General features: G+C 38.0%; 1 protein-coding gene across 8 annotated transcripts in view; it reads right to left on the minus strand.

Annotated features, from left to right (window-relative positions):
- The window catches only part of ANO4 (anoctamin 4), a 175015-nt gene that overhangs the window by 73294 nt on the left and 77158 nt on the right, over nucleotides 1–24563 (minus strand). For 5 of the 8 annotated variants that reach the window (XM_027660044.1, XM_027660054.1, XM_027660035.1 and 2 more), the window contains 2 exons: nucleotides 23791–23927; nucleotides 17073–17231 (listed from right to left, as the gene is read on the minus strand). In XM_027660044.1, the coding sequence (XP_027515845.1) occupies nucleotides 17073–17231; nucleotides 23791–23927 (296 nt within the window). Of the gene's footprint in view, nucleotides 1–6901; nucleotides 7047–17072; nucleotides 17232–23790; nucleotides 23928–24563 lie in introns of those variants that run through there. The other 3 variants (XM_027660096.1, XM_027660085.1, XM_027660076.1) reach the window with 2 other exon arrangements.

Consider the following 24563-nt stretch of genomic DNA (forward strand, 5'->3'; position numbering starts at 1 on the left):
AAAAAAAGGTCTCTTATGTACAATATTTTACTTTTGGCATCATAGGCCATTTAAAATACATCATATAATTGAACTACATTTTATAAGGCATCTTCCTTTGTGATTTATCCCAAGAGCAAAATATAAAGCCAATATTTTTCCAAAATGGATTTATGTCTCATTAATAATTTTTTGAAGGAGAAAATACTTACATGTAATGAATTGTCTATTAGATATTCGTGTTTGCTTTTAGAGGTTTATTGTAAAAATATTGCATTGGCAAAGAAAAAGGCAATTTATTTTTTGTCCAATTCACAAACTTAATAATCAATCAAACACACAAAACGTACAGGCAGGCTTATTATAGCTTTTACATAAAAATAACCTAGAGAAAATTGAACAAGCTGCTTGTCATTGCATCATGGAATAATATAGGTCATCTAGTCAAATATCCTGATCTAAGCAAATAGAGTGGTTTGTGGAGTCTTGAATATCTCTGTGGATGGAGACCTTGTAACCTCTCTGGGCACCAGAGTGTCTCTGGACAGAAAGGTCACAACTACACTCCCACGTGGATGCAGAAGTATTTGCAGCAACCCAGGTTCTGAGCACGTACCCATACTCAAGTAATATGAAGCTCTTTGGTTGTCCAACTCCAGAGTCTTGTTTCTCAAATCATACAGTCAAGGAAGACAAGAAATAGTTATATGGCTATTAACCTACACTCAAAGTCTTTTCACTGCCAACCCTTTCCAGGATGCAGTGAACTCTTCTGTAGCTGTCTGTGTATCTCTGTATTTGACGGCGTGATTCAAAATTCTTTCTAAATAGAGACACAAATGAGCTCAACAAGAACATAGCTGAGAAAGAGCCTACTCTGAATGACACTGTCAGAGGAGAGGTTTCAGTCCACTCTACACAAAACAATAAAGCCCCAGGTTCTTCAAGTCAACTACACATCCACAACATGAGTAATTACAGGCAGAGATGTTAGCCCTGGCTGTAGGGGGAGTAGTGGGGTAATGCACATGCATGTTATCATGGCTTATTAGGTTGTGTGCTATCCGATGCTGATATGACTATTTTACCTAAGTCAGTTGGTAATGCCTGGATGAACAGAACACACATATGCCTCTGCTCTCCAGGAAAGTTAGAGAAGAGCACTCTGACAGCACCTCCTCAGACTTAATGCAGGTTCCCATTTTCCAGGAAAGAAAAAGTACCAAGGCAAAAGCAAGACCCAGTTAAATGAAGGGGAAAGTTGTATGTGAAGAATGCAAATCATTCACAACTCTACTAGTTACAGTTTCCCATAAACTGATAGTCTGGCTACTCAAATGCCTGTTCCCTCTACTCATATCTCACTTTTCTGTGCCTTGTTTATCTTACTGCTAGGATTATTAGAATCAGAAAGAGTTTGAGGAGCAATCTTCTGATAATTCATTTCACATTGTTCAACTCCTTGCTGCTAAACTCTTCCGCCTGGCTCATTTAAATACAGAGACATCAACAAGACATTTTCCCCTCACTTCTTCCATGTTATACAAATAACAAAAAAATACAAATATGCAAAATCTTTAATAAGATAGGCACAAAGTGAATTTCTGAGTAATTTCATTCGGTAGTCTTACTAAGGTACTCAAGTGATCTGATACATTAAAAGGATGTAAACAAAATATTACAAGGACAGCTGTCTTGGAAATTTGCCAAAACACATGGTAGAGTAGTTGTCTCTCCAGATATGACACTGTTACTTGCAGAAGGGGAAATTCTTTCCAAAGAAAAGTAGGAGGGTGAGAATAGGTTTGATTACCATTATTTAATTTGCAATTCAGATTAAAATAATTAAATAAGTTTACCTTCTTTTAAATTGCAGATCGTGCTCAGACTGTGTAAGATTTCCCCAAAAACTTACATACAAAACAACAAGAGATAAAGGCAAATCCATCTCAATATGTTGGCTTCAGCAAGCCACAGTTCCAGGTTGACCATAAAAAGAAATCTCATGCTCTAGTGCAGAGAGGAAATTTCTAATAACTGATGGTCTACATGATTTTTCACCTGTCTCTGCTCAGCTAAGCTCAAAGTAATTTTACCTCTGTAACTAGATCACGTGATGTTAAAAAACCACACATCGAAAACAGAAGGAAAGAAACCACTCAAGCAAAGGTAGAGTAATTAGAATCTAACTGGGGACAAGAAGAAATTGAAATACATAATGTCTGTAAACTAAGAAGAACAACTACTGCATCCTTTATGCATGTCTGTATAAATCCCTTAATTTGTTAGATGTGCTTTAAATGAAATAAAGTCAAGGTATGACTAGGGCTAATTATGATTTTGCTTCAAGCTATTCTAATTTATTTTGATAAAGCAACATCCATACATGGCATACATGGTATTGTCAAGGCAGACACCTAAACATGAGCTCCACTAATGATCAATTATTGCTGTTCCCTGTGTGCTCATTGACATAAGGTGCTGGAGGAAAACACCTCCTGTATGACACAGAAGAACAAGGCAGCACCAGATGGAGCTCAATATCTTAATCGCTCAGATAAATTTGATAGAGCACAGAGATGATTTTCTCTCCTAGTTCAGAGCTCTTATATGCAGGTTTAATGAGAAGAGTTACAGAACAAACAAGTCTTTTTAGTGATAGACAATATCACTATCACATTAGTTTTTTATCTGATTCCATATGTTGCAAAGTGGTGGTACTAGTCCTAAAATTGTTTGCCAAAAAATACCGAATTTTGACACACCTATGATGCTGTTAAACTAAGGCCACAAGTAACACATACACTGGAAAAGAATCCCCCTCTCCATATTCACTTGCACCATGAAAACTGCTGTAATGTCAATGTAACTTTTCTCTTACCAGATTCCCTCTCACCACCACAGAAGGCAACTAGTCCTACCCATCACTCTGGCTGTGTATGATGTATGACGGAGGCAATTCTGGCCTCTGCCAGTGACAACCTCTGGAGCATAATAAATTAGTGATCTCTTTTTTCAAACTTTAATTTGAAAGGTAAAAGGAAGTCATCTTAACTTTTTAACTGGAGGAACCTTGCATAAAATATGCATATACAAAATTCCTCAAACTACCAAGGGAAAAAGAATGTGGGAATTCTTGGTTTTCCCAGATGGTATTTAAGCCCAAAATAGGAGAAAATTGAAAGTTTTAAAATAATTTTTTTTTTCTGGCAGCATTTAAGTGAAGGACCCATCTAACACAGAATAACACAGAGAATCACAGAATCAACTAGATTGGAAAAGACCTCTGAGATCATTGAGTCCAATCCATGACCCAACACCACCTTGTCAACTAGACCATGGCACTAAGTGTCACATCCAGTCTCTTCTTAAATACCTCCAGGGACTGAGAGTCCTCCACCTTCCTGGGCAGCCCATTCCAAGGTGTGATCATTCTCCCTGTAAAGAATTTTTTTCTAATATCTAACCCAAAACTCCCCTGGCACAGCTTAAGACTGTGCCCTACTGCTGGTTGCCTGGGAGAAGAGACCAACAATCTCCTACAATCTCCTTTCAGGTGGTTGTAGGGAGTGATGAGGTCTCCCCTGAGCCTCCTCCAGCCTAAACAACCCCAGCTCCCTCAGCCTCTCCTCATAGGGCCTGTGCTTCAGTCCTTTCACCAGCCTCGTTGCCCTTCTTTGGACATTCTCCAGCAGGTGCAGCCTCACCAGTGCTGAGTACAGGGGAAGAATCACTTCCCTGGTCCTGCTGGCCATACTATTCCTGATACAGGCCAGGATGCCACTGGCCTTCTTGGCCACCTGGGCACACTGCTGGCTCATGTTCAGCTTCCTGTTGATTAGAACCCCCAGGTCCCTCTCTGCCTGGCTGCTCTCCAGCCACTCTGTCCCCAGTCTGTAGCACTGCAGGGGGTTCTTGTGGCCAAACGCAGAACCCAGCACTCGGTCTTGTTAAACGTCATACCATTGGATTCAGCCCGTTTATCTAGCCTGTCCAGATGCCATCTCCTCTTTAAAACATGAAAGGTTAACAGGAAAATATCAAAATACTAATAAGGAAAAAGTTCTGGATAAAAACTGAGCAACCACCACCACGGTGCATAGTGGTGGTGGAAAGTCCACATTGGTTGAAAGAGCAGTGACAGCAAGACTGACAAGAAAATAGGAAGTCTAATGTAGAAAATGTCACCAAGTGATGCAATTATCTGGCATATGAAGTTTTTTAATGTATAATGAAGAGCAAAGGAAAATGGGGGGAAAAAATCATGTTCTGTTCTTAGGGAAATGGCTTCTCATATGACACTCTACATCTGACAAACTACTGTAGCACAGAAGGCAGAGATAGAGAGGTGTCTGAGACTTAAAAAATGCAGAAAAGATGAACATCACTGTTAGAATCAAGAAGAGAAGTCACCAACAGAAGCCAGAATAGAGTAAGGTGTGTGAAGAGGAAAAAAAAATCAAATTAAGACCATACAGAACTTAATTCCCCAGTCCTTTATATTGTGTAACTATTCAGCAGGGGTCTTAGTATTTTTGGATATTGGTAATAGTTTGTCAGAGTTACGGAGAATGTCTGTCAAGCATTTAGAGAGGTGAACATGTGCTTTTAGAAAACACAAATTCTATGTATTCAAGAAAACTTGACACATAATCATGTGTCCATTGTCAGTTTTTAGAAACTGACTGTGATAGTCTCTGGCCATGGGATAAGAAATGTAAGTGCAAGTAATCAATTTATGTCCTTGTATATCCTGAGAAGATCTGAACCAAATTGTGGCCTGGTACTATGTCCCAGACTGTTGACCTAATTTTACCTTTCTGCAGTCACAGGAAGTAAAATACCTGTGCATGGACCCTGCTTGCAAAAGCTTCTGTTAGATAATTTCTACATCAGAAATCTAGTAATGAATTCAGAAAATTAGATTTTCTTTTATGTGACACACTGTCTGATGGAAAATATCCTTGGTGTTTTACCAGTAGTCTATGAATTTAATTAATAAGAGAATCAGCATATAAAAACTTGCACTAGCTAGGCAAGCTTAGTCCTATATGAACATTCCAGTGACCAACCGTGATGCCATTTGAGAGTGAAAAGCATTTTGTTGCCACACCAAACTGAATAAATTATATGAAAATGGAGCAAATTGGACAAGATTTCCAAAAATTTTTCTGGAAACACAAGAAAATTTTCACTTTTATTTAGTTTAAAAAATTCTCCATAAAAAAAGAGCGTGTTTTTGGTATACTACTGGATTAGATCTGTTTTCTCTTCTGTAAAGATAGCCTTTTTTAACAACTAGCATGACATTGTAATATCCGGTATTTAATACTGAATCTGTTTAAATGAAATATTTTCACATATTCAGAATTTTTCCCTCTTTTCTCAGCTAGAACTCTTTGTGGAGTCTAAACTATATTGTGATTATTAATTCCTTGCCTTTTTCCTTCCCTGCATTCTGTTAAGACATTCTCTATAAATACAAAATATTTGTTTCAAGATGTTAAGAGCTTGTATTGTATTTCTAAAAAGATTTTACACTCAGATTTTTATAGTGGGAGTTACACAGTGAGGAGGGGGCTTTTCTTACATGTCTGCCATGATTTAATGTTGATACGCCACCACATTTTGATACTAGCTTCCTCTTATGCTTTCTCACCATAATTATTCTTCCCTTCTTTCCCAAATCTCTCATACACTCACCTTTCCCAAATAATGTTTATATTGTGCCTTTTGGCTGGAATAATGCCTTAATAAGATACATGAATTGGATTTCCTTTCACAATGCAGACCAGAAACAGGCCAACTCATCAATTCACAGTCAAACCAGCAAAGAACAGATGTCAAAAAATGGAAAAACTGCAGAAACATTTTATCTATTCCATAGCTTGGGGAGTTTAGAATGGAAATTTTCAGTTGTTACACAATTCCTTTAGCTGTATACTTTACACTCCACCAGTATTGGGGATGATCTTGTACCCCACAGATCTATCTATGTAAATCCATAGATAACACTTGGACACAGAGCAAACAAAAAAGCTTAACTTGACGAGTTTATAGATAGGATGTGTGACATGTATCTGACCCAGTTTTCCCTGCTGGATGCAGGCAGGCCACTAGGTTTGAATCAGAACATTGGCACTGTCATGTCTCTAAGCCCACCAATCCTGAGAAATTCCCTGAAGGCTTACTCCCAAGGAGCAGACATCACAGGTGTGATTCAGGGCAACTAAGTTTAGATATCTGCAATGGAGAGGAACACGAACCTCAGGCTATGATTCATTTGTTCTGTTTTCCTCAAATTGAGATGAACTGCTGCCTAGAAGGTCTTGTTCCTCCCCAGCCAGATATGTACATCACTAACAGCTACATCAATAAGATTTTTTTCCCCTCTTGGGGCTCTGCAGTACAGCCACCTTATTTTCCCTGGACTCCTCTCACCTTCCTCACCACCTACACTAACTTCTGCAGTAGTGTAGACACATTACTTCCTACAACTGCTCCTTCATGGGTGACTCTAGTTTACTGTTTAGCTGTCTGGGACACATCACAGTGACAGCTCTTGATTCAGAACAATTTACAGGGCCTTGGCTACCATCCATTTTCCCCAACCCACTTTATTTATTCTGCCTGCAGAGAAGCCATAGGAAAATGCAGATCTGTAACTAGCAAAGCCTTCCATAATGTCCTCTGTACTTTAAAAGGCCTCTTGATTTTGGTCAGTACTTTCTGTAATTTATTACTTGAATTCCTCTCTGCTGTGAATTTCTGAAGCTAATGATAAAATCCATAAATCTGCTAAACGTTGACCTGGGATGTTCTACATATCACAGTTTCCATCCTCTCAACTGCTGTTTCAGGACATTTGTTTAATCCAATCTTCTCTCAGAAAGTCACAGTTTCCTTTAGTGATAGCACTCACAGTACAACTTCAAGAACTCTGGAGATGAATGGCCAGGCTATAGTCTGCAATGAACTATAGATACAGAAGAAAAAAGTCATGGCCATCCTGATCTAGCATTGGTAACAGCTCTGCTTCATGAAGCTGCCCTTCAGATGTGCCTTCCCTCCAGCACTCCTGTGATGGTAGGAAGCTGGAGCTCCAGATTGCCCAGAAAATGAGGTCACAGAACAGATTATTAGCTTATAAGGCACAGAAAGGCACAGGAGTCTAGATATAGAAAGACAAGTTTCTTGTGGAGAAGAACATGAATTTTGCATATTGCAAGAGAAAGTAAAGAGTCACGGTTTCCAGATTTACATCTTTGTTTTGTTCTTCTCCTATCTACACTTTAACTGTGGAGGTATTATTCTCTACGAAAAGTTTTGAATTTTAGAAATGTGTAAGAGATGGTTGTTAAAAGAAAAGTAAGCAAAAAGTTCTTATATTTTAGTGCTCGACAGTGGAGACTTCAGAAAGAGGAGTCAATATCGTTATAAATGGAAAGGTCTGTTTGAGTCTATTAACAAAACCAAGGTGTACCTAACAAAAGTAACAAGTAGAGCACTATGAAGATCTTCAAGGGGAAACTAAAAGGTCTTTGCACAGTTTTGCCTAAAAGGCTCTTTTACACATTCTTCCAAAGGCTTTCAGATAAATACATAAATGATAATTTATGCACAGAAGAGAGTTTTGTAAACCAGATAAGACTTTAAACAGGGGGACAGGACTAACTGGCTGACAGAAGTTTCAGCCAATGTGGCTATCTCAGGACCATTTTTCCCTCACGTCAGGCTTTATTAAACTTCATTTACAACACCATTTCATTACCACTCAAATAGCAAAAAACAAATATGTAAATATGCAGTGGATAATGCTGCATTTAATTTGGACCAAGAGACCCATAAACTGAAACATCTTTCTCAAGAAAGTCGAGTCCTGATGTAATTTGACTAGTTCTATTTGTGAGGCTCTTACCATAATTGAAATACAGTTAATCTAAGGGGCAGAGAGCCAATGCCCCACTTGCTCCATGCCTGAATTAACCTAGTACAATAAAGTAAGTAATTGGACAATGAGAGGGCCTGGAGTCCTTGTGCTAAGAGCATGCGAGAAAGTGCTGTCCTTTCCAGATTCATGCTTCCCTCTTGGCAGTGCTTTCAGGGAGGCAGCCCCACACCACTTCATGCTTTGGAGGAAGATGCAAATGTCCCCAAGACCAATGATTACTACTTGTTTTAGAAGCATAATGCTGTAAGCACAGTGCTGTCTTCTCAAAACAAGATAAACACCAAAACCATCAACATGAAATGAGAACTCAAAGTGTACTGTTGCGTTTCTGTATAGTCTGTCTTTCTATTCCCTCCAGACAACTCTAGATTTCTGTTTATTAAGCCATTACTACAAGGGAGTTTTACAGCAAATGTATTCATGTCACCTTTGGGTGATGGAAACTCTCACTGTGCATAAAGTAATTGTAGCCTTGTGCATTGTGCTTGTTCCTGATGCCACTGGCAGGCAAACAACATCTCAAAAATAATTGCAGTTTAAGACCAATTATTGTAAAGGGAAAGGTGACTTTTGACATATAGGGGGCATCTCATATAAAACAACTGTCAGTTTTTCTTAATTTATTGCCTGTTTGTTTCCTTCAAAAGGTTCTTGACATTCCGACTTGTGAAGGTTAATGACAGGAAACTCTTTGACAAGAAATTCTACTCATTCCTGAAAGAAGAGATGTATATCAGGGGCTTTTTTAATCTGCTTTTGGTTATCTACATATTTTCTGTATTACCTCCATACTCCACAAAAAAAGCCATACTTTTTTTCAAAAGTAGACCAAGTTTTCAGCAACAACTTTCCTAGTCTGCTAGCTTTATACAGCCCTGTTAAAGACTGGAATTTGCCAACTCAGAAACATACTCATTTCTGGGCTCCCTCAGACAATCAAGAAGTTTATCTTTAAAAACTGCATTTGAGTTCAGACTCTATCTAGCCAGACTTTCATGTGCTTCCTCAAAGTTCTCTTCTAAATTGCCACTGTGCTGTACAGTGGATGTAGTATTTGAAACCTGAAACTTTTTCCCTTGGAAGTTCAGGCAGCTGGAAACTTCTCCACAGTTTAGTGACCATGTGTTTTGGTACAGAATATTCTCTGGAAAAGGACATTTTTCTGCTTGTACCAACACATTTTTCTGTAAAGAATTGCTGAGAAAAGATTCCACTTGCTATGTGCACTAGATAATAAACTAACAATAAACCTTTGAAAGACTAGTCTGTTTTCAACTTGTTCTGCTTGAATTTGGATGAAATGAACAGCCCAATGTTTTAAATTGAATAGCTAGAAGCACTTTCACTTATAATGCTTGTGATAGGCTTGCATTTTAGTCTGGTTCCCTTTTTGCATGCATAGTCTATGTCATTTTGATGTCTCCATCCATGATTTGTGGATACAATCAGGCCCAGTGGTTAAACATAAAATAACAAACTGCACCTGCTAATAATGGCATCTTATGCTGCTCATGAAACTGCAGCTCCCGCAGGCTGTGTAATTTGTACTGTAAGTTCATTAGCTGTAGATATTTACATACTAAATAATAGGATTGGAAAAGTGAGAGACTGAAACAACTTACTAGAGCCCTTGAAAGCTACAGAATGCTTGATACTAGTTGCAGTAGTAGACTCACATTGAAATACATCTGTGGTAGGTTGACCCTGGCTAGATACCAGGTGCCCACTAAAACTATCTGTCACTTCCTTCCTCAGCAGGACAGGAGAGAAAATATAACAGAAGGCTCATGGTCAGGATAAGGACAGGGGGAGATCACCCATCCATTACCATCATGGGCCAAACAGTCTCGACTTGGGGAAATTAGTTTAATTTATTACCAATCAAATTAGAATAGGATAATGAGAAATAAAACCAAACCTTAAAACACCCTACCCCAGCCCCTCCTCTTTCAAACCTTAAAACACCCTACTCCAGCCCCTCCTCAGCTTCAATCCAACTTTTCTCTACCTCCTCCCACCCAGTGGCACAGGGGGACCGGGAGCAAGGGCTGCAGTCAGTTGTCTTGACTGTTGTCCACATATTGTCTCTGCTGCTCATTCCTCTTCAGGGGAACGACCCCGATCAAGTGTGGTGTCCCTCCCATAGGAGACAGTCCTCCACTAACTTTTCCAACATAGGTCCTTCCCACAGGCTGTAGTTCTTCACAGTCTGCTCCAGCATGAGTCTCTTTCATGGGATGCAGTCCATTACGAACAGACTGCTCCAGCGTCAGTCTCTTGAACATGGTCAGAAATCCTGCCAGAAAATCTGCTCCAGCACGGGCTCTTCTCCACGAGGCCACAGGTCCTACCAGGAGCCTGCTCCAGTGTGGGCTTTCCACAGCATCACAGCCTCCTTTGGGTATGCTCCAGCATGAATCCTCCACAGGCTGCAGGTGGATATCTGCTCTGCTGTGGACCTCCAGGGGCTGTAGGAGGACAATCTACCTCACTATGGTCTCTACCACAAGCTGCAGGGGAATCTGAGCTCCAGTGCTAGAGCACCTCCTTCCCCTCCTTCTTCAGTGACTTTGGTGTCTGCAGAGTTTTTTCTCTTACATATTCTTATTCCTCTCTTCTGCAGCAGTTTTTTTTCCTCTTCTTAAATACTTTAACACAGAGGTGCTACCACTGTTGTTGATGAGCTCAGTCTTGGCCAACAGGGGGTTGATCTTGGAGCTGGGTGGCATTCGCTTCACTGGACATGAGGGAAGTTTCTAACAGCTTCTCACAGAAGCCATCTCTGTAGCCCCACTCACTACCAAACCCTTGCCATGCAAACCCAATACAACACCTCATCTTCTCCAAAGACCAAGAAAGCCTAGTTTTGTCCAAATGCCAATTTGGCCTAAAGGGAAACCTGTTAGCCATAGGTGACATCCTGCATATTGTTTGACCTACCATGCATGCATGGTATGGCTAATCATCACTCTCACACTTGTCACAGTGCTTCCTAGCACATATCTCACATAGGCATGTTTACAGATATTTTTCTCTCTGTAAAAAAAAGCTCAGAGGACAGCTGATATGATTTCAGTGTTGGAAGCTTTCCCTAGCCATCATTTTCTCTAGTGGATAGAGATTTTTGATATGTGCAGAGTAAGATCAACATGACAGGGAAAGAATATGAACACGAAAGGAAAACCCAGCAGACCTGAAGCTTGCTCCTGGCTGCAGGAGCACATAGACTTTCCTGGCAAGCTGCAAGTAGTTAATTGTCCATAGGCTAAGTACTCTGTTTTAAACTGTGGCTGGTTGAATAAATTAACATATATAACAACAATAAATTACAAGCAAGTTATTACTCTTTCAATAACCAGATAAACCGAAGTCACAGCTGAAAAAGAAACTTGGAGCCAACTCTAAAGGCATCGAGATTTTATCGTACACTGCTCAGAGAACTAAATTACATAAGATATGTTTCTAAACCTTTCCTAACTCAGATCTGCAAGTGCCACTTGGGGTCTGGAAGTCAGCTTAATTCTTTTCTACCCATGAATCACAATCAGCAATAACATTTATGTAACAGAAATCTCATGAACAATTGCAGTGATGACGCACAAACTAGAAAAAAGCAGATCAGTCTCACATAACTGTTTTGGCTCTGCAATACTAACAACAACAACAAAAAGGAGTAGATGCCATTTTTTCCACAAAGATGATAATATTTGATTATACTCAGAAGCAATAGCTGCTGGATATAACATCTCTTTCACATCATCACTTTCTGGGCACAACTAGTATTCAAAAGTTTCAGTCTTTGAAGTTCTTGATTTCTTCATACTCATTCTTTACTTCTGACTTTTACCTCACTTTGACATGGTCATAAGTCTATTCTGGTTTTACACTGAGGGATGTGCCAAAAGTCACGGAGATACTCTATTGTGTGCTCTTTCTGTCATCTGCAATTTCTCTCAACATTCATCATATTGAAACCAGATTCCAAGTTGCTGCTAAATATAAGTATCTGACTGAATATGTGTTTCTAGCCTCTGAAGTCCTGCCCAACTAGCACAGTTACAGCAACACTAAGGGAATCTGTTTTGTAGAACTATTAGTACCTTGTCATGAACCTATCTACATTTACCTGCAAATTTGAAAAGTCATGTATTCTGTAATTATATTGCGTCAACTACCGAAAAAAGATTTCTAAATATAACTTCTAGAGTCATATTAACATAACTTAAGACTCAGATTATACCTGCTAAAAGATATTTGTTTATATAACAAAATCAAAGCTTATACTGTGCTTTTTTTCCCAATCTTTTTGGGTTTTCCCTAGAGAACACTTATTATATATTTCTACTGCCTACTGTATACACCAGCTGCATTTTGGCTGCCAGATGTTGCACCAGAAATATCAGCTGCTGCTTGAGGCAGGGAGTGAATGCAATTAAATATGCCCTGGTGACTGCTTGACACTTATGGTGGTAATGTTTAAATTTTTAATCGGGCATGTAACACAAAAACCCATACAACTTGGATTGTTCCTGAAAATTGGATCAGTACTACATTAACATCTTCTTTTATCAGGGAGATACAAAGATCAATGTGCCAGCAGAAGCTCAAATGGATTGGCTGTTACTAGTAAAATATCTGAAACTAGTTCCTGAAACACATTCTGCATGTAGTAGCTGTGAGAGACCTGTTTTCTAGGGCAGTAAGGAATGCTATTGGTTTAAAATAGTGAATTGCTTTTATACTGAAACATTAGTAAACATTAATATACAAAATACACAAAATAAAAGGATTGAATGCTATCTTCACTACTTATGTGATTAGTTCCCATTTACTACATTTCTACCACTCAATTTCTACTGGTATGCCAAATGCTTTTTAAATTAACTGTATGAAATCAGCTTACAAACTATAAATTAAAAACTTTGAACAAAATCGTTAGGCAATGATTGGGTGTCAAGTACTTCTAGTAGTAGAACTATGCCATATGAATTAGTTTAGTGTAGTCATGAGAAGCAAAAAAAACCAAAAAACCATGCCAAGTTCAAACTAAATGTAGTCAGTTGCTAGGGCTACATGACCAGATCCTAACCCAACATCAGATTCGTTTTGGATACATAGTTTTTAGTTAAAGCTAGGATGACCTTCTTGTTCTCTTTTAGAAATTATATGTCCAAGCAGGGTCTGTGTTTGTTCATCCAGCATAAATTTCTTACCTCTATCCTGCATTTGCTTTGCATTACACTGCAGCTTGAAGAATTTGCAAGTGAACAAGTTATGTATGTTAGCTGCTCCATGCTGGCTACCTCTGTTAGCATAGTATAATTTATATTATCTTACTGAAAGATATCTGTAATATTCAGATATTCAGGTACCAGAACAGTGTAGATACTCTTGAAAGGAATTTAGTTCCACCTGGTAATTTAGGTGAAGGATTAAAATACATTAATTCATGTTGCAAGAATATTTTGGGGTAAGGGAACTTATCTAGATTTTGGCCAAAAGGTTGAATTTATAAATATTTATTCTTGAGAAAGATACCATGGGCTCAAAGTAATTCTGACTCTTCATTGTCTCTCGAAAAGACAGGTTTTCCAGAAAAATGCTGAGCCAGAGGGATGAACATTTTATTTGGAATGACAGATACTATCTGTATTTTCTCTTTACATAAAAGGGATAATTAATTCTTTTCTGCATGTCAGTGGGCTGGTCTGAGCCTCAGGTTTACTTTGTATTTAGATTAATATGAAACATACCCTCAGATTGTGGACAGTAGCGCCCTGACTCCTGTTAAGCGCTTGCCTGTCAACTCTGGAAGGTAGAATCTTGTGCAATATTCATAGATGGTATCAGTGCCTACAAACCAGCAATGCAATTGGAACCTCATCTCCCATAAGAACATGCTCCATTTGGAGACTATCCTCTCAATTTTCCCCACACATAAGTCTGTTTCAAAGAGTATTAAAATATGAAAGCAGTAAGGTCATCAAGAATCTCAGAGCCAGGATATCATAGTTACTTATCTCAGTTATGAGACATTGAAAAAAGAGGAAAAATCAACAGAGAAATTCTACAGCTGGATGAAAAAATTACAGTCTCTTTTCCTGGAATAATCAAACATTTTTTATTAACTTACTTAGAGCATCTACGCATGTGATCATGTGTTGGATGTGGTCTGGATGTGTCTGGATGTGACAGGGACAACACACTCATCCTATCCAGAACCAATATACTCTGAAAAGCAGGGAGAAGGGTAATAAAATTTTTTGTGCAATTCCACTTGATTAGCACTCACTCTTAGAGCTTTGCTTTAATTTTAATATCTTCACTATTTCTTTCACTTTTTTTTCCACTTTTTTTTCACTATTATTTCCTTATTTTTTTCTTTAAAATCTTCACTATTGTAATGATCTGTTGTTCCTTGATCTGGGATCACCTCATTGTTTACTACTGTATATAGTGAGCACCAAACCTGTTAGAACTTCCACAGCAGAGTGGTGTGGCATAGTTTAAGAATGTGAGTGTGAATTCATTAGGGAATATCTGCAAAACATTATCAGCTTTTTCTAGAGCCAGAAACATATACCTGTTCAGACTTTTCTCAGCTACATGATCGTGACATTGTGCCTGAAGTTATCTCAACATTTGTGGATTTTCAGATTCACTTCACTCATTTCATGCTGCATTCACTCCTTCCTGGGTGTTTTGCTGTACTAGACTTGTCAGCAAGCCACTGCAGTGCGTTTCTCTCTCCCTGCAGTGTTACTGAGGAATATGGTTTTGAAACTGCAGTGCAACAACTTTGTAAGTTTTCCTCTCTGCCACCAATTTCACATAAAAAGACAGGATTAACACAATCAAATGTCAACATATGAGCAGACAGTAATAAAAAGAGAATGAACCAACAACCAGACAAAATTCACAGAAGGTAGAAAGTTTCTTTCAGTCCATCAGTTACAACCTATTGCCTCTACACGTGTTCTGCGGCCAAAGTCACAGACAATCTTCTAGTTTCATCTGGGAGCAAACTTTATACAGTGGAAGCAGTATATTATATGTGAACAACTTGAAAGTAAACCTGGAGTTAAAGTCTTCCAGAATTAACACTCAGAATGTTGTGTAGTCTCAACAAAAGGAGAAGTGAAAACAAGGAAAAGTAATCTAGGCATTAACTGATCACACAGTTAAAGTTAAGTGTTTTGCAGCACTGTTGTTACTCTCTGGCGGTGGGGGAGGGAGCGTACCAAGAATGAATGTACGTATTTCCTTCAGGATTATAATTAAATTTAGAAACTAATGTGATCATAAAATGTACATGCTAGGCTTTAATTTTAGGTCAGAGTCATATGTTAAAAAAGATTTCTACCCTAGATTTTAAAAACATTAGCTTGAGTCATGTAGCACAACCTCATTTTGATCATTCTGAGTTTAGAAAATGAACAATTACTGATGCTGGCAAGAAGTCACACCAAGGGCAAATGAGATTAATAAGAAATAAAACTGCATGTCAGTAGCAAAATAGAAACTGAAATGAACAATCAAATGGGCAGAACAGTCATGCAGCCTAGGCAGCAAAGTCCAAATAAATGGTCTTGAAAGGCACAAGAAAACTCTATAGTAAGCACTTAAACCATCAATTGGAAAAAGTTTTCTGTGCAAAATGTTGCATTAAGTTTCATAATACTTAAAATATAAAGAGATTTCATAGCTTGCACTGCTGACCTTAGCACAGTAATAAATCTGCAAAAATTACGAAGTAGGAAAAAATTGGTTTGAAACCACTATATGCATTAATAGGGAGAATTCATTTCCCATTCATTTTCTACACTGTCCAAATTTCAAAGACTTTATCAGCATCTCTCCTGGTGGAAGCAGGGCAGCATCCTAGGATGTGAAGCTGAACAGCTGCAACAACACTCTCGTGTTTTTGGGTGTTGGGTTACAACTCCTATAGACAGTAGTACTTATACAGGAAACATAATAAATGAACAATGTCTGACATTGAAAACATCTGTCAACTACTGCAGCACTGCAGGTGCTAACATGCAGGTTATTTGAAGGAATAGTTCCGGTAACTGGTTGATGTAACCAGTGATTTGCTCTTATACACTTACATCCAACAGTACCCATATTCAATCTAAAAACATTTAAAGAAAATAAATGTTTTCATTTTTCTGGAACCAAACAGATTCTCTTTTTTCCTCCCCAAAGAAGTGTGCCTTTTAAGTACCCAGGCAGAATATCTACATATGTACCAGGAATTCAGTGAAAGAAAGGGAGATGGTGTATAGCACCTACATAATTGACCAAAGCCTGTATCCTGAAGATTCCTCTATTGTCTCCTATCAGTGGTAGCATGGCAATGCATGTTAACATGCATGTGAGTCAGTCAACTACAAATAAAGGTAAATATTCATCAATAACTATTCTACATGGAAGTGAAACTTAAGTCCTGTGTAAGCACATTACCAAAATTTAAGAAAGATCATAGGCTTGGCAAAAGAGATATGGTCTCTGTAAACCTTGCTCCTGTTACCTAACACATCAATGCATTTTTAAGCACTTTTTTCCATAAGAGATTTACTGTTTTAGGACATTGTGTTGGAAATAACATTGATATAAATTATTCAGATGTACTGTCCAATTATTTAAATGCTTAGGATTAAGACAGAAGGAGAAACTATAAGCTGTTTCCAAACTACCAAAATACTGCTCAAGTTCCTGTGCCTAAGCTGACAGGCAAAGGTAGGCAGGGACCTAGTTAGGTCTCTGAAATAGTACCAAGAAACTCAGCAAATAGTGAAACAGGCAGTTAGGAGGAAATGTAGGTGCAGAAAAGTGGATTAAATTTAGTAGAATTTAGGCCATTCAAACCCAGCACTCATTTTCTATACTGCACAGCACAGTGGATGAAATTCGGTGGCCTACTTGTGCATAAGGTTGAAAAAGATGGCTGTAATGGCCTGTTTTGGCCTTCAACTCATGTATCTGATTTTCCTTTAGGCTACACTTTTGCACTGCTCTGGCCTATATTTAGGCATGCTTAAAAGCACTTTTCTACTGCTATAACAGAGTAAAGGAGCTTCAGAGTAAATAAACCATACCCTCATATAAGGTGAAAGTTTTTTAAAGGAAGATATCTTACTTCTTTTTCCATTTGAAGTCCTTCTGCTCTGATATTTCTCTCAAATACTTCCCTCTTTTCTGTCTGTGGATTAGATTTTCTATACACAAGGATGTAGTCAATCCGACATTTCCCATCTCTAAAATATAGTCCATTGGTTTTGTTCTTATCAGGTACTTCCTGTAAAGAGAAAGTCAAACAATTCAGTAATGTTAATTTACCTTAGTAATTGCTGTGTTGCTGTTTGCATCATCAGTTTTCAGTAATATTCAACAGGAAAGATAAGGAATCAGAACAAGCTGTTCATGTTTTCAGATGCTTTACACACAGTGCCTCTGACATCATCTGAGAGGAACACAGACTTCCCCACTTGGAAGTCAGGAGGTCTTCTTAGGCAGATATTTGGGCATATAGACATGGCATAGGAGAGAATAGAGAACATATGCCGACCTTCCTCCCCCACTACCCTTCATAAGATCAGGAAAACTTCTTATAAAATAAAGCAGAGAATAGTGTTACTGAAGTGTAAATTGAAAATTAACAACTTGGTATTGTAGAATGTCTTTGTACATGTGAAAAGAATAGACAATGACGTGAGCATTTACTGTAGTGAGAAACACTAAAACCTGACATGGAGATTCTCGTTGCTTTGCCTCACAGGACACAGACAATATGAAGGTTCTGTACCTACCTCACCATACCTCATCAGACTAAATGCGGAATATTCTTTGCTTAAGGAATGGTTGAGGAAACCCACTGAATTTATTTGGAAAGAATTCCTGGTGTTTGATCTAGCAGTACATAAATACAATAAATACTGTTTCTTGGCTCTTTCTTGCAAAAAAATCCCACGCCTGTTCAAATGTTTGATCTGACTGAGAGAAACAATTTGATTTCACTGTTAATAAGATGCCAAACAGGTCTCTCTCCTGAGATATAAAAGACCAGACTAGTGGTCTTTTTCCAGAAATTCATGAGATTAAATTCTCTACAGATCCTCCTCACAATTTAACACTACTTCCACATAATACAAGTCCTGCCCAGGGGTTAAGTTCTGACTTTCAGACAAGTTGAAATTTTATGGCAGTTTGCAGGTTGAAGTGTTTCATACAAAAAATGCACACTGTGAATCATTCGTGGGAACAAACAGCACTCCCTCTGAGTAGTATAATGGACAGGGACCTTCAGGGACCTCAAGATCAGTCCAGCGCTAAGCTGAAAGGAAGGTTAAGCTACCTTATCTCTGTTTTTCCAGAGTTTGCTTCACTATTCCTGCCAGAAATAGCCTGGCCCTATAATATACAATCAATTCTCTGAAAACAATGAATATTTTGCCTTACGCGTCTGGGAGAAGGAGGGAATTTTCAAAATACTTTCTCCACAGGAGAACTGCTTCTGAATTTAAATTACAAATTGAACATTTCAATAGGAAAAATGATTCTTACAGGAAAAAAAAAAGACAAAACCAATATTCCGATTCAAAGAATTTAGTGTAAGATGTCTTCCTGATTCTCAGCAGGCATTTTGATTAAATGAGAAAACCAATGAAAGCATCCCAAATGTCCCATCCCCTTGGTATATCTGGTTCACTAAAGAAAGAAAAGAATTTTTCTAACATTCTTTTATTACAGTGCCTGACTCCTGCCACAACTTAATGCAGACTTGATACAGTGGAACAGTTCCTTGAGCCTGAAAAAAGATTTAAGCTCTAAGGAAATAACAGTAAAAGACCAATTATATCTACACTGCATATCATGCTGATAAATGTTACTATCAAAATATAAGAAGTATTTTTCATAGAGCATTAAATATGAAAACAGCTCAGGCAGAACATTTCATTTTTTTCCATTAAAAATCTACATCGAGAAGGCATAAAAAACCCCAACTCAAAGGGGTATTTATGTTATTTAAATAAAAAAGGGTGCAGCAGGAGATTAAGAGGCAGTGTGTCAGCTTGGTGGTCCTGGTGTGATTTCTAACCCTCCTGACAAACCACCCTTCCTGTTCAGTAGTCAGAGTCACTACATGTACTTTGGCAAGTGGTGCAATAAGAAAGGAACCGCAGAACAAAACCCACGCTGAGGATCTACCATCTATGTAGGTTTAAGGGCTCACTTTGGGCCCACTCTAATCTGGTCCAGGAGACTCACTGGATTTACATCCACAAAGAATCAGGTTTAAACCTAACAGTGTTCCAGACTGCAAGGAAATAATGGGTAGGGGCAATTGAGACAGTCACTTCAAATGTACACTCCTCATCTAAACTCAGATTTGTCCTCTGAGTAGCATACCGTAAGGAATGCATCCTTCTCTGCATGCAGTAGTGACTCCACTGGAAAAATAGATTTGTCCTTTATGCTTCCTATGTTTCTTCTTTCTCTGTAGAAAATTGATTTGCCCTACACTGACTCATCAGTGAATGCAGAACCTTATATTAAAGAGTATCTAAGAGATTTAGCCAAGTTATTTGACCTGTAGGACTTCTTCCCCTGTATATATGACTTCTTGGGGCAATAACTTTCTCTTGGACTTATGAAGCACTACCAACTACAGAATTGTAATTTTTCACTCAGAAAGATAGCTTAGACACTCTTACCATTACTTAAAGGTTCTTTTCATTTTAGTAACACTGTATGTCAGATCCCGACTGATAAACCCTTCCAGGCTGTTATGGCCTCTTGGAAGGAACCCTTTCTCTGGCCCTCCGTTACAGCCTCTAAGGAGACTTTATAGACTGAATCTGGACTTGCAAGATCCCTTGAGGATCTAACATGGTACTAAGACAGTCAGGGCTGTTCCAGCAGTGTCAGGAAATACCAGCTGCAGGGCTTTTGCATTGTCCAAGTATTACAGGCTTACACTATTCCAGACAGAGACATTTGTCCTGTCCTTCCTCCCTTACCTGTGTTATGGCGTAAAAATTCAGTTGTCCTAAACTAATTAAAAAAATGTATCTAAAACCAGGTCTGACTGCAGTTTTTGGTGAAAAAGTGGTGTAGGCATGTATGTCAAATCTCCATTCTTTCATCTGAAAAAGGATACTGGAAGAAAGTGGAAGAACATGGAAGACTTCACTCTAGCAAGAAGCTTAGCATTTTTTTTCTATCTTTACAGCTGTATTTGAAATACATGTTGTATAATTGGGTATTGTTTTCCAAGGAGTGAAGTAGATTTTATATTCTCACATGCTCAATTGGAACCATCAACATTCATAGACATATGACTCATACAAACAGATTCACAGAATATTCATACATGCTAGGAGAGCTTTAGGTTAAAGGGCTTACCCAATGTTTCACTATCCAAAGTGAGAGGATTCGAAACCCTAATAGCTATAGAAACTTTAAAGGGAAGTTTTAAACAAAAGTGCAGTTTGAGAAATTGAAGAAATTTGAAACTTTACATGTGGGTCTTAAAAAAATAAATCAGAAGGTACTCTAATGCTCACTAATTTAATGACACATCAGACTCTTTGATCATTCCCAATTATTTCAGCACCTGGTTAGTATCAGCATGGATGCTTAAGGAAGGTAGATTCTTCGAATGCTAAAGAGGTTGTCTTTTTCTGTTGGTGATGTCTACTTGAAATAAGTCCCCAGTATGTGACTTCACAGCTGGTGGAGAAAGTTAACACATTCACCACTAACAGTGATAACTTAAAAGAGGAACCCAGAACCACTCAGTCTTAAAAGCATAGTTCCAATCAAAGCACAAGTATATTTTCTTTGCATGTTCTTTTTATTTAATTTCTTTTTGCCCATTTAGATTATAATTTCATGGAACATGCAGCTTTATTTTTTCCATATCTCTTTACTGGTTGGTATATTCTTCTTGATAGCCAAATATACTTAATTACATGGAACTTTTCTAATAGCGAAATTATTTAGGCTGCAAAATCAAGTGTTCAAACATTAGGAAGTAACACAGTTTTCTCTGAAAGCTTATAAAAATCTCTTTCTGTATCCAGTCTGATCATTGAAGACAACAAGGATTTGGTGAAAAAAAATTATGTAGATAGCTTGCATTCTGATAAATACATATGAGAAAACTGAGCAGAACTTTCAAAAGCTATCATAAGCGCCATAAAGAACAACTGAATTCTTATTCTGCAACATGAATATCTTTTCTCTGCCCTAATCTTCAGTGCAAATTCCAATTTATAAAAGAGACTGTTAAAACAAACTGTATTCTCTGCAATGTTAATATCGCGGTCCCCAAATATCAACAATTTGATGCTTAAAGTGAAGGCTGCAGGAGCGACTCCTACTGTTATGATTTTGAAACTACCTACATTAGCTGGAATGCCAAGACTGGGCCACAGAAGCCATTTAAGTAGAAGTCAAATTTTGTCCCAGCTCCATCGTTCTCCCTTATTTGGAGACCAATATAAAATTTCATAGAAAGAAAGGCAGAATGGATGCATACCTGGAATACATTGCTAAATAATTTTTCCTTTAATTTTTACTTTCTTTCTACTGCTACTCAAAGAATAAAACTTCAGTGAAAGTAATACAATATTTTAGTGAAAATATGTTCCTGGACTTAAATTCTAAAGTGTATGCTTAACTGCTATATTGGCATATGTAAAAAGTATTTTGATCAATGGACAGAAAGGGAAATGGGATTTTAAATCTTCTCAGGCTGTAGTTGTGTTTGAATGAAACATAAAACTCAGGGGAAAAACCCCCACATCTTTGGCCAAAAGATGAGCCGAATCCCAATCTGGCTTCAGTTAAAGAAGTGTTAATAAAGCTCCATCCATAAAGTCTTCATTGGATCTTCTGACTGAGCATGAACAACTAACAGTTGAAGCAAACAACATTTCAGCTTGTCAGCTAAACAAAAGTGATAAGAAATGCTCTATATGTCCTTGTAAATTTCTTTGATTGTAGATTCATTTTAGTGATTCAGCCAGAAGTCATATTAAATTATTTCACGCCAATGTTGGCTTCCAAACTAGACCAAAGAAACATCAATACATTCAGAGAGACTTTCACTGGTGCCAGATTCCCTGTCCTGATGACATTAAGGGGGATCTACAGGCTCTCTTAACTACTAAACTAAACTGAAAGCCTGAAGGAAGCTTTATGCTTCAAAGTTCATGCTACCACTATATAGTTGTGCTCCCATATTTATCCATACAAACTATATGACACCCAATGTATCTTTTCCTTCTGGAGTTAAGCAGGGACCAAGTTCTTTGAAAATTTTGGTTTCGCAGGCTGCAGCATCCTTGAAGTCCCATTATGACTCTTGATTTTCATTTTTTCCCCCTCCACCTTATATCTATCCATGACCTACATTGTTATTTTCCTCAGCTACAGTTATAAAAAAACCTTAAATCTGTTAATTCAATCAAATTCCTCAGAAGTTTCCCCTTTCCCTTTAAAAAACAACAAAGAGTAAACCTAAGAGGGGAAAAAAAGATTTTGAAGTATTGTTTCTGCAACATTGTTACATTAACAGCAGCATGCCCTTCTGATAATTTTCTGTTAATTTTTCCTCTCTAACTTACAAAAATCATGTGTCTTTCACCTGTGTTTTTTTGTTAAAGACCATATGGTACATGGTCTCAAAATGTAACATAGGAATATCACGTCATATTAACCTATTAAGGTTAATAGGCAAAGAGGCCTCTTTGTAACTTGTATGGGAAGCTGGTGAAGAGCTACGAGTAAAGAAGATGAAATTGTGAGCAAGGTCACACACATATTCAGGGTGTCCTGAATTTTGCTGCTTTAATTATCTATCTAGACATTCCAGCAGTGCAGCTCTCTATGGGCTGAATTTCTAGAATGAAGAAAATCTCTGACTCTCTTCTCAGCAGTGTTTCACAAAAGAACTTGCATCAGAAAACCCTTTTGCTCCTAGAAAAGACATAATCTGTAATGGCATCTTCTAAAATCTATCAAAACCAGTAAATAAAAGAGGGCCAGGGCAGGGGCTTCAGCAATGTCCTGTGGTTTTCTATGCTTTTTAATTGCTAGTGAGGCCCCTGCCGGTTCTGATCTGTGTCAGTGAGCCCTCTGCCAGAAATTCCTCAGGCACAACTTACAGGTAACATCAGATCAGTCTGGTAAGTAGTCTGGATGTACCCACTTTCCTGAGGTGGGGAAAAGGAGAGAAGTCCCTGGTCTCTTCAATCCCTGAGGAAACAGCCCTAACATCCATAGTGCAGGGCACTTGGAGGCAAAATTAAAGGATATAATGTTCCTTTCTGCACAAGACACAAAAAAGAAATTTAGGTCCAGATTTTCACTGTGGGTCCATGATGCTTTGCCTGTTTTAAGACATAATTTAAAAGGGACTATGTGGTGAATGTTTCCTCCCTGGTATGTTCTCTGACACCATTAGGCACCCTTAGGTCACTTCTTCACTGGAAGGGTATGTCTCTCATAATTGATACCCAAGGCTCCTTATGAGAGTTTTATGAAAAATTCTCCTCTGCACCCCTTCTTATTAGAGGATTAATATAGGGAAAACTTTTCTATCATTTTCAGAAGCAGTGAAGCATTAGACTTGTATAGATGTTTCACTGGGGGTGCATGAAATCAACACTTTTGAACTGGAAATATTTTATATTTCAGCATTATAATCTTTGAATGGAAAATTAGTCCTCATAGGAAACGTTAGACACAAGTTGACTTGCAGAGAATGAGATTTTAAATCAAATTACTTTTATTCCCTCTTTCTAATGGGCATGGATAAATATTATACTAATAATTCTGTGTGTTCTTACCTCTCCCACAACTTCCAACCTGCTGGCATCATCAGAAGTACTGGTCAAGTTCCCATGGTGAAGCAGGGAGTCATCATCTTTGGAAGGGCTGTTCACACCTTCTAACTCATCAAAGAAAATGTTGACATCCTTAGCTACTAAAAAACAAAAATAAAAATATACATTCAAATCACCACTGAACCAAAAGAAGACATCAAGTATAGCCCATCAACAGTCCCACTTCTTAGTTCTCATTTAAGTATATTAATTTTAAAATCTGATGAGCATTGTTGGATCTCTTTCTTCAACAGTGAGCCACATAAAAACTTAGAACACCACAATACCTCTCTGATGACAAATAAGCAATCTGCTGTCACAATAAAACAGATATTAGCTATTTCCTCAGCTTCTCTTGGGATAAATAATTCAAATAATTACCTTCTGGATGAGTATCATCTCTGAAAATTTCTTACTATAAAGAAGTAGAATTTGACCCTACTACATGAAATATGAAGTTTGAAGTTGTACAGACCTGTGGGGCAGCCAGAGGCAGAAGACCTTTAATAAATACTGTTACTTGAAAGGCATTGAGTAAATGAGCCTGGGCAGGTATTTGTTTTTGCACAGTGTGGTAAGTTTTGATGCATATAAATCTGACACTTTTAAATCTGCCTACCACATAGCCCTCAGTCTTGCATGAAGCAATCACTTTATTCTACAGGATGCTGTAGTAAACACAACTCTGATAAAAAGTATAGGTATTAAGGGCCTGGAGTGGCTGTCAGATGGGAGGT

This window comes from Corapipo altera, unplaced genomic scaffold (genome assembly GCF_003945725.1).
Source record: "Corapipo altera isolate COAL_440 unplaced genomic scaffold, ASM394572v1 1, whole genome shotgun sequence".
Classification (NCBI taxonomy): domain Eukaryota; kingdom Metazoa; phylum Chordata; class Aves; order Passeriformes; family Pipridae; genus Corapipo; species Corapipo altera.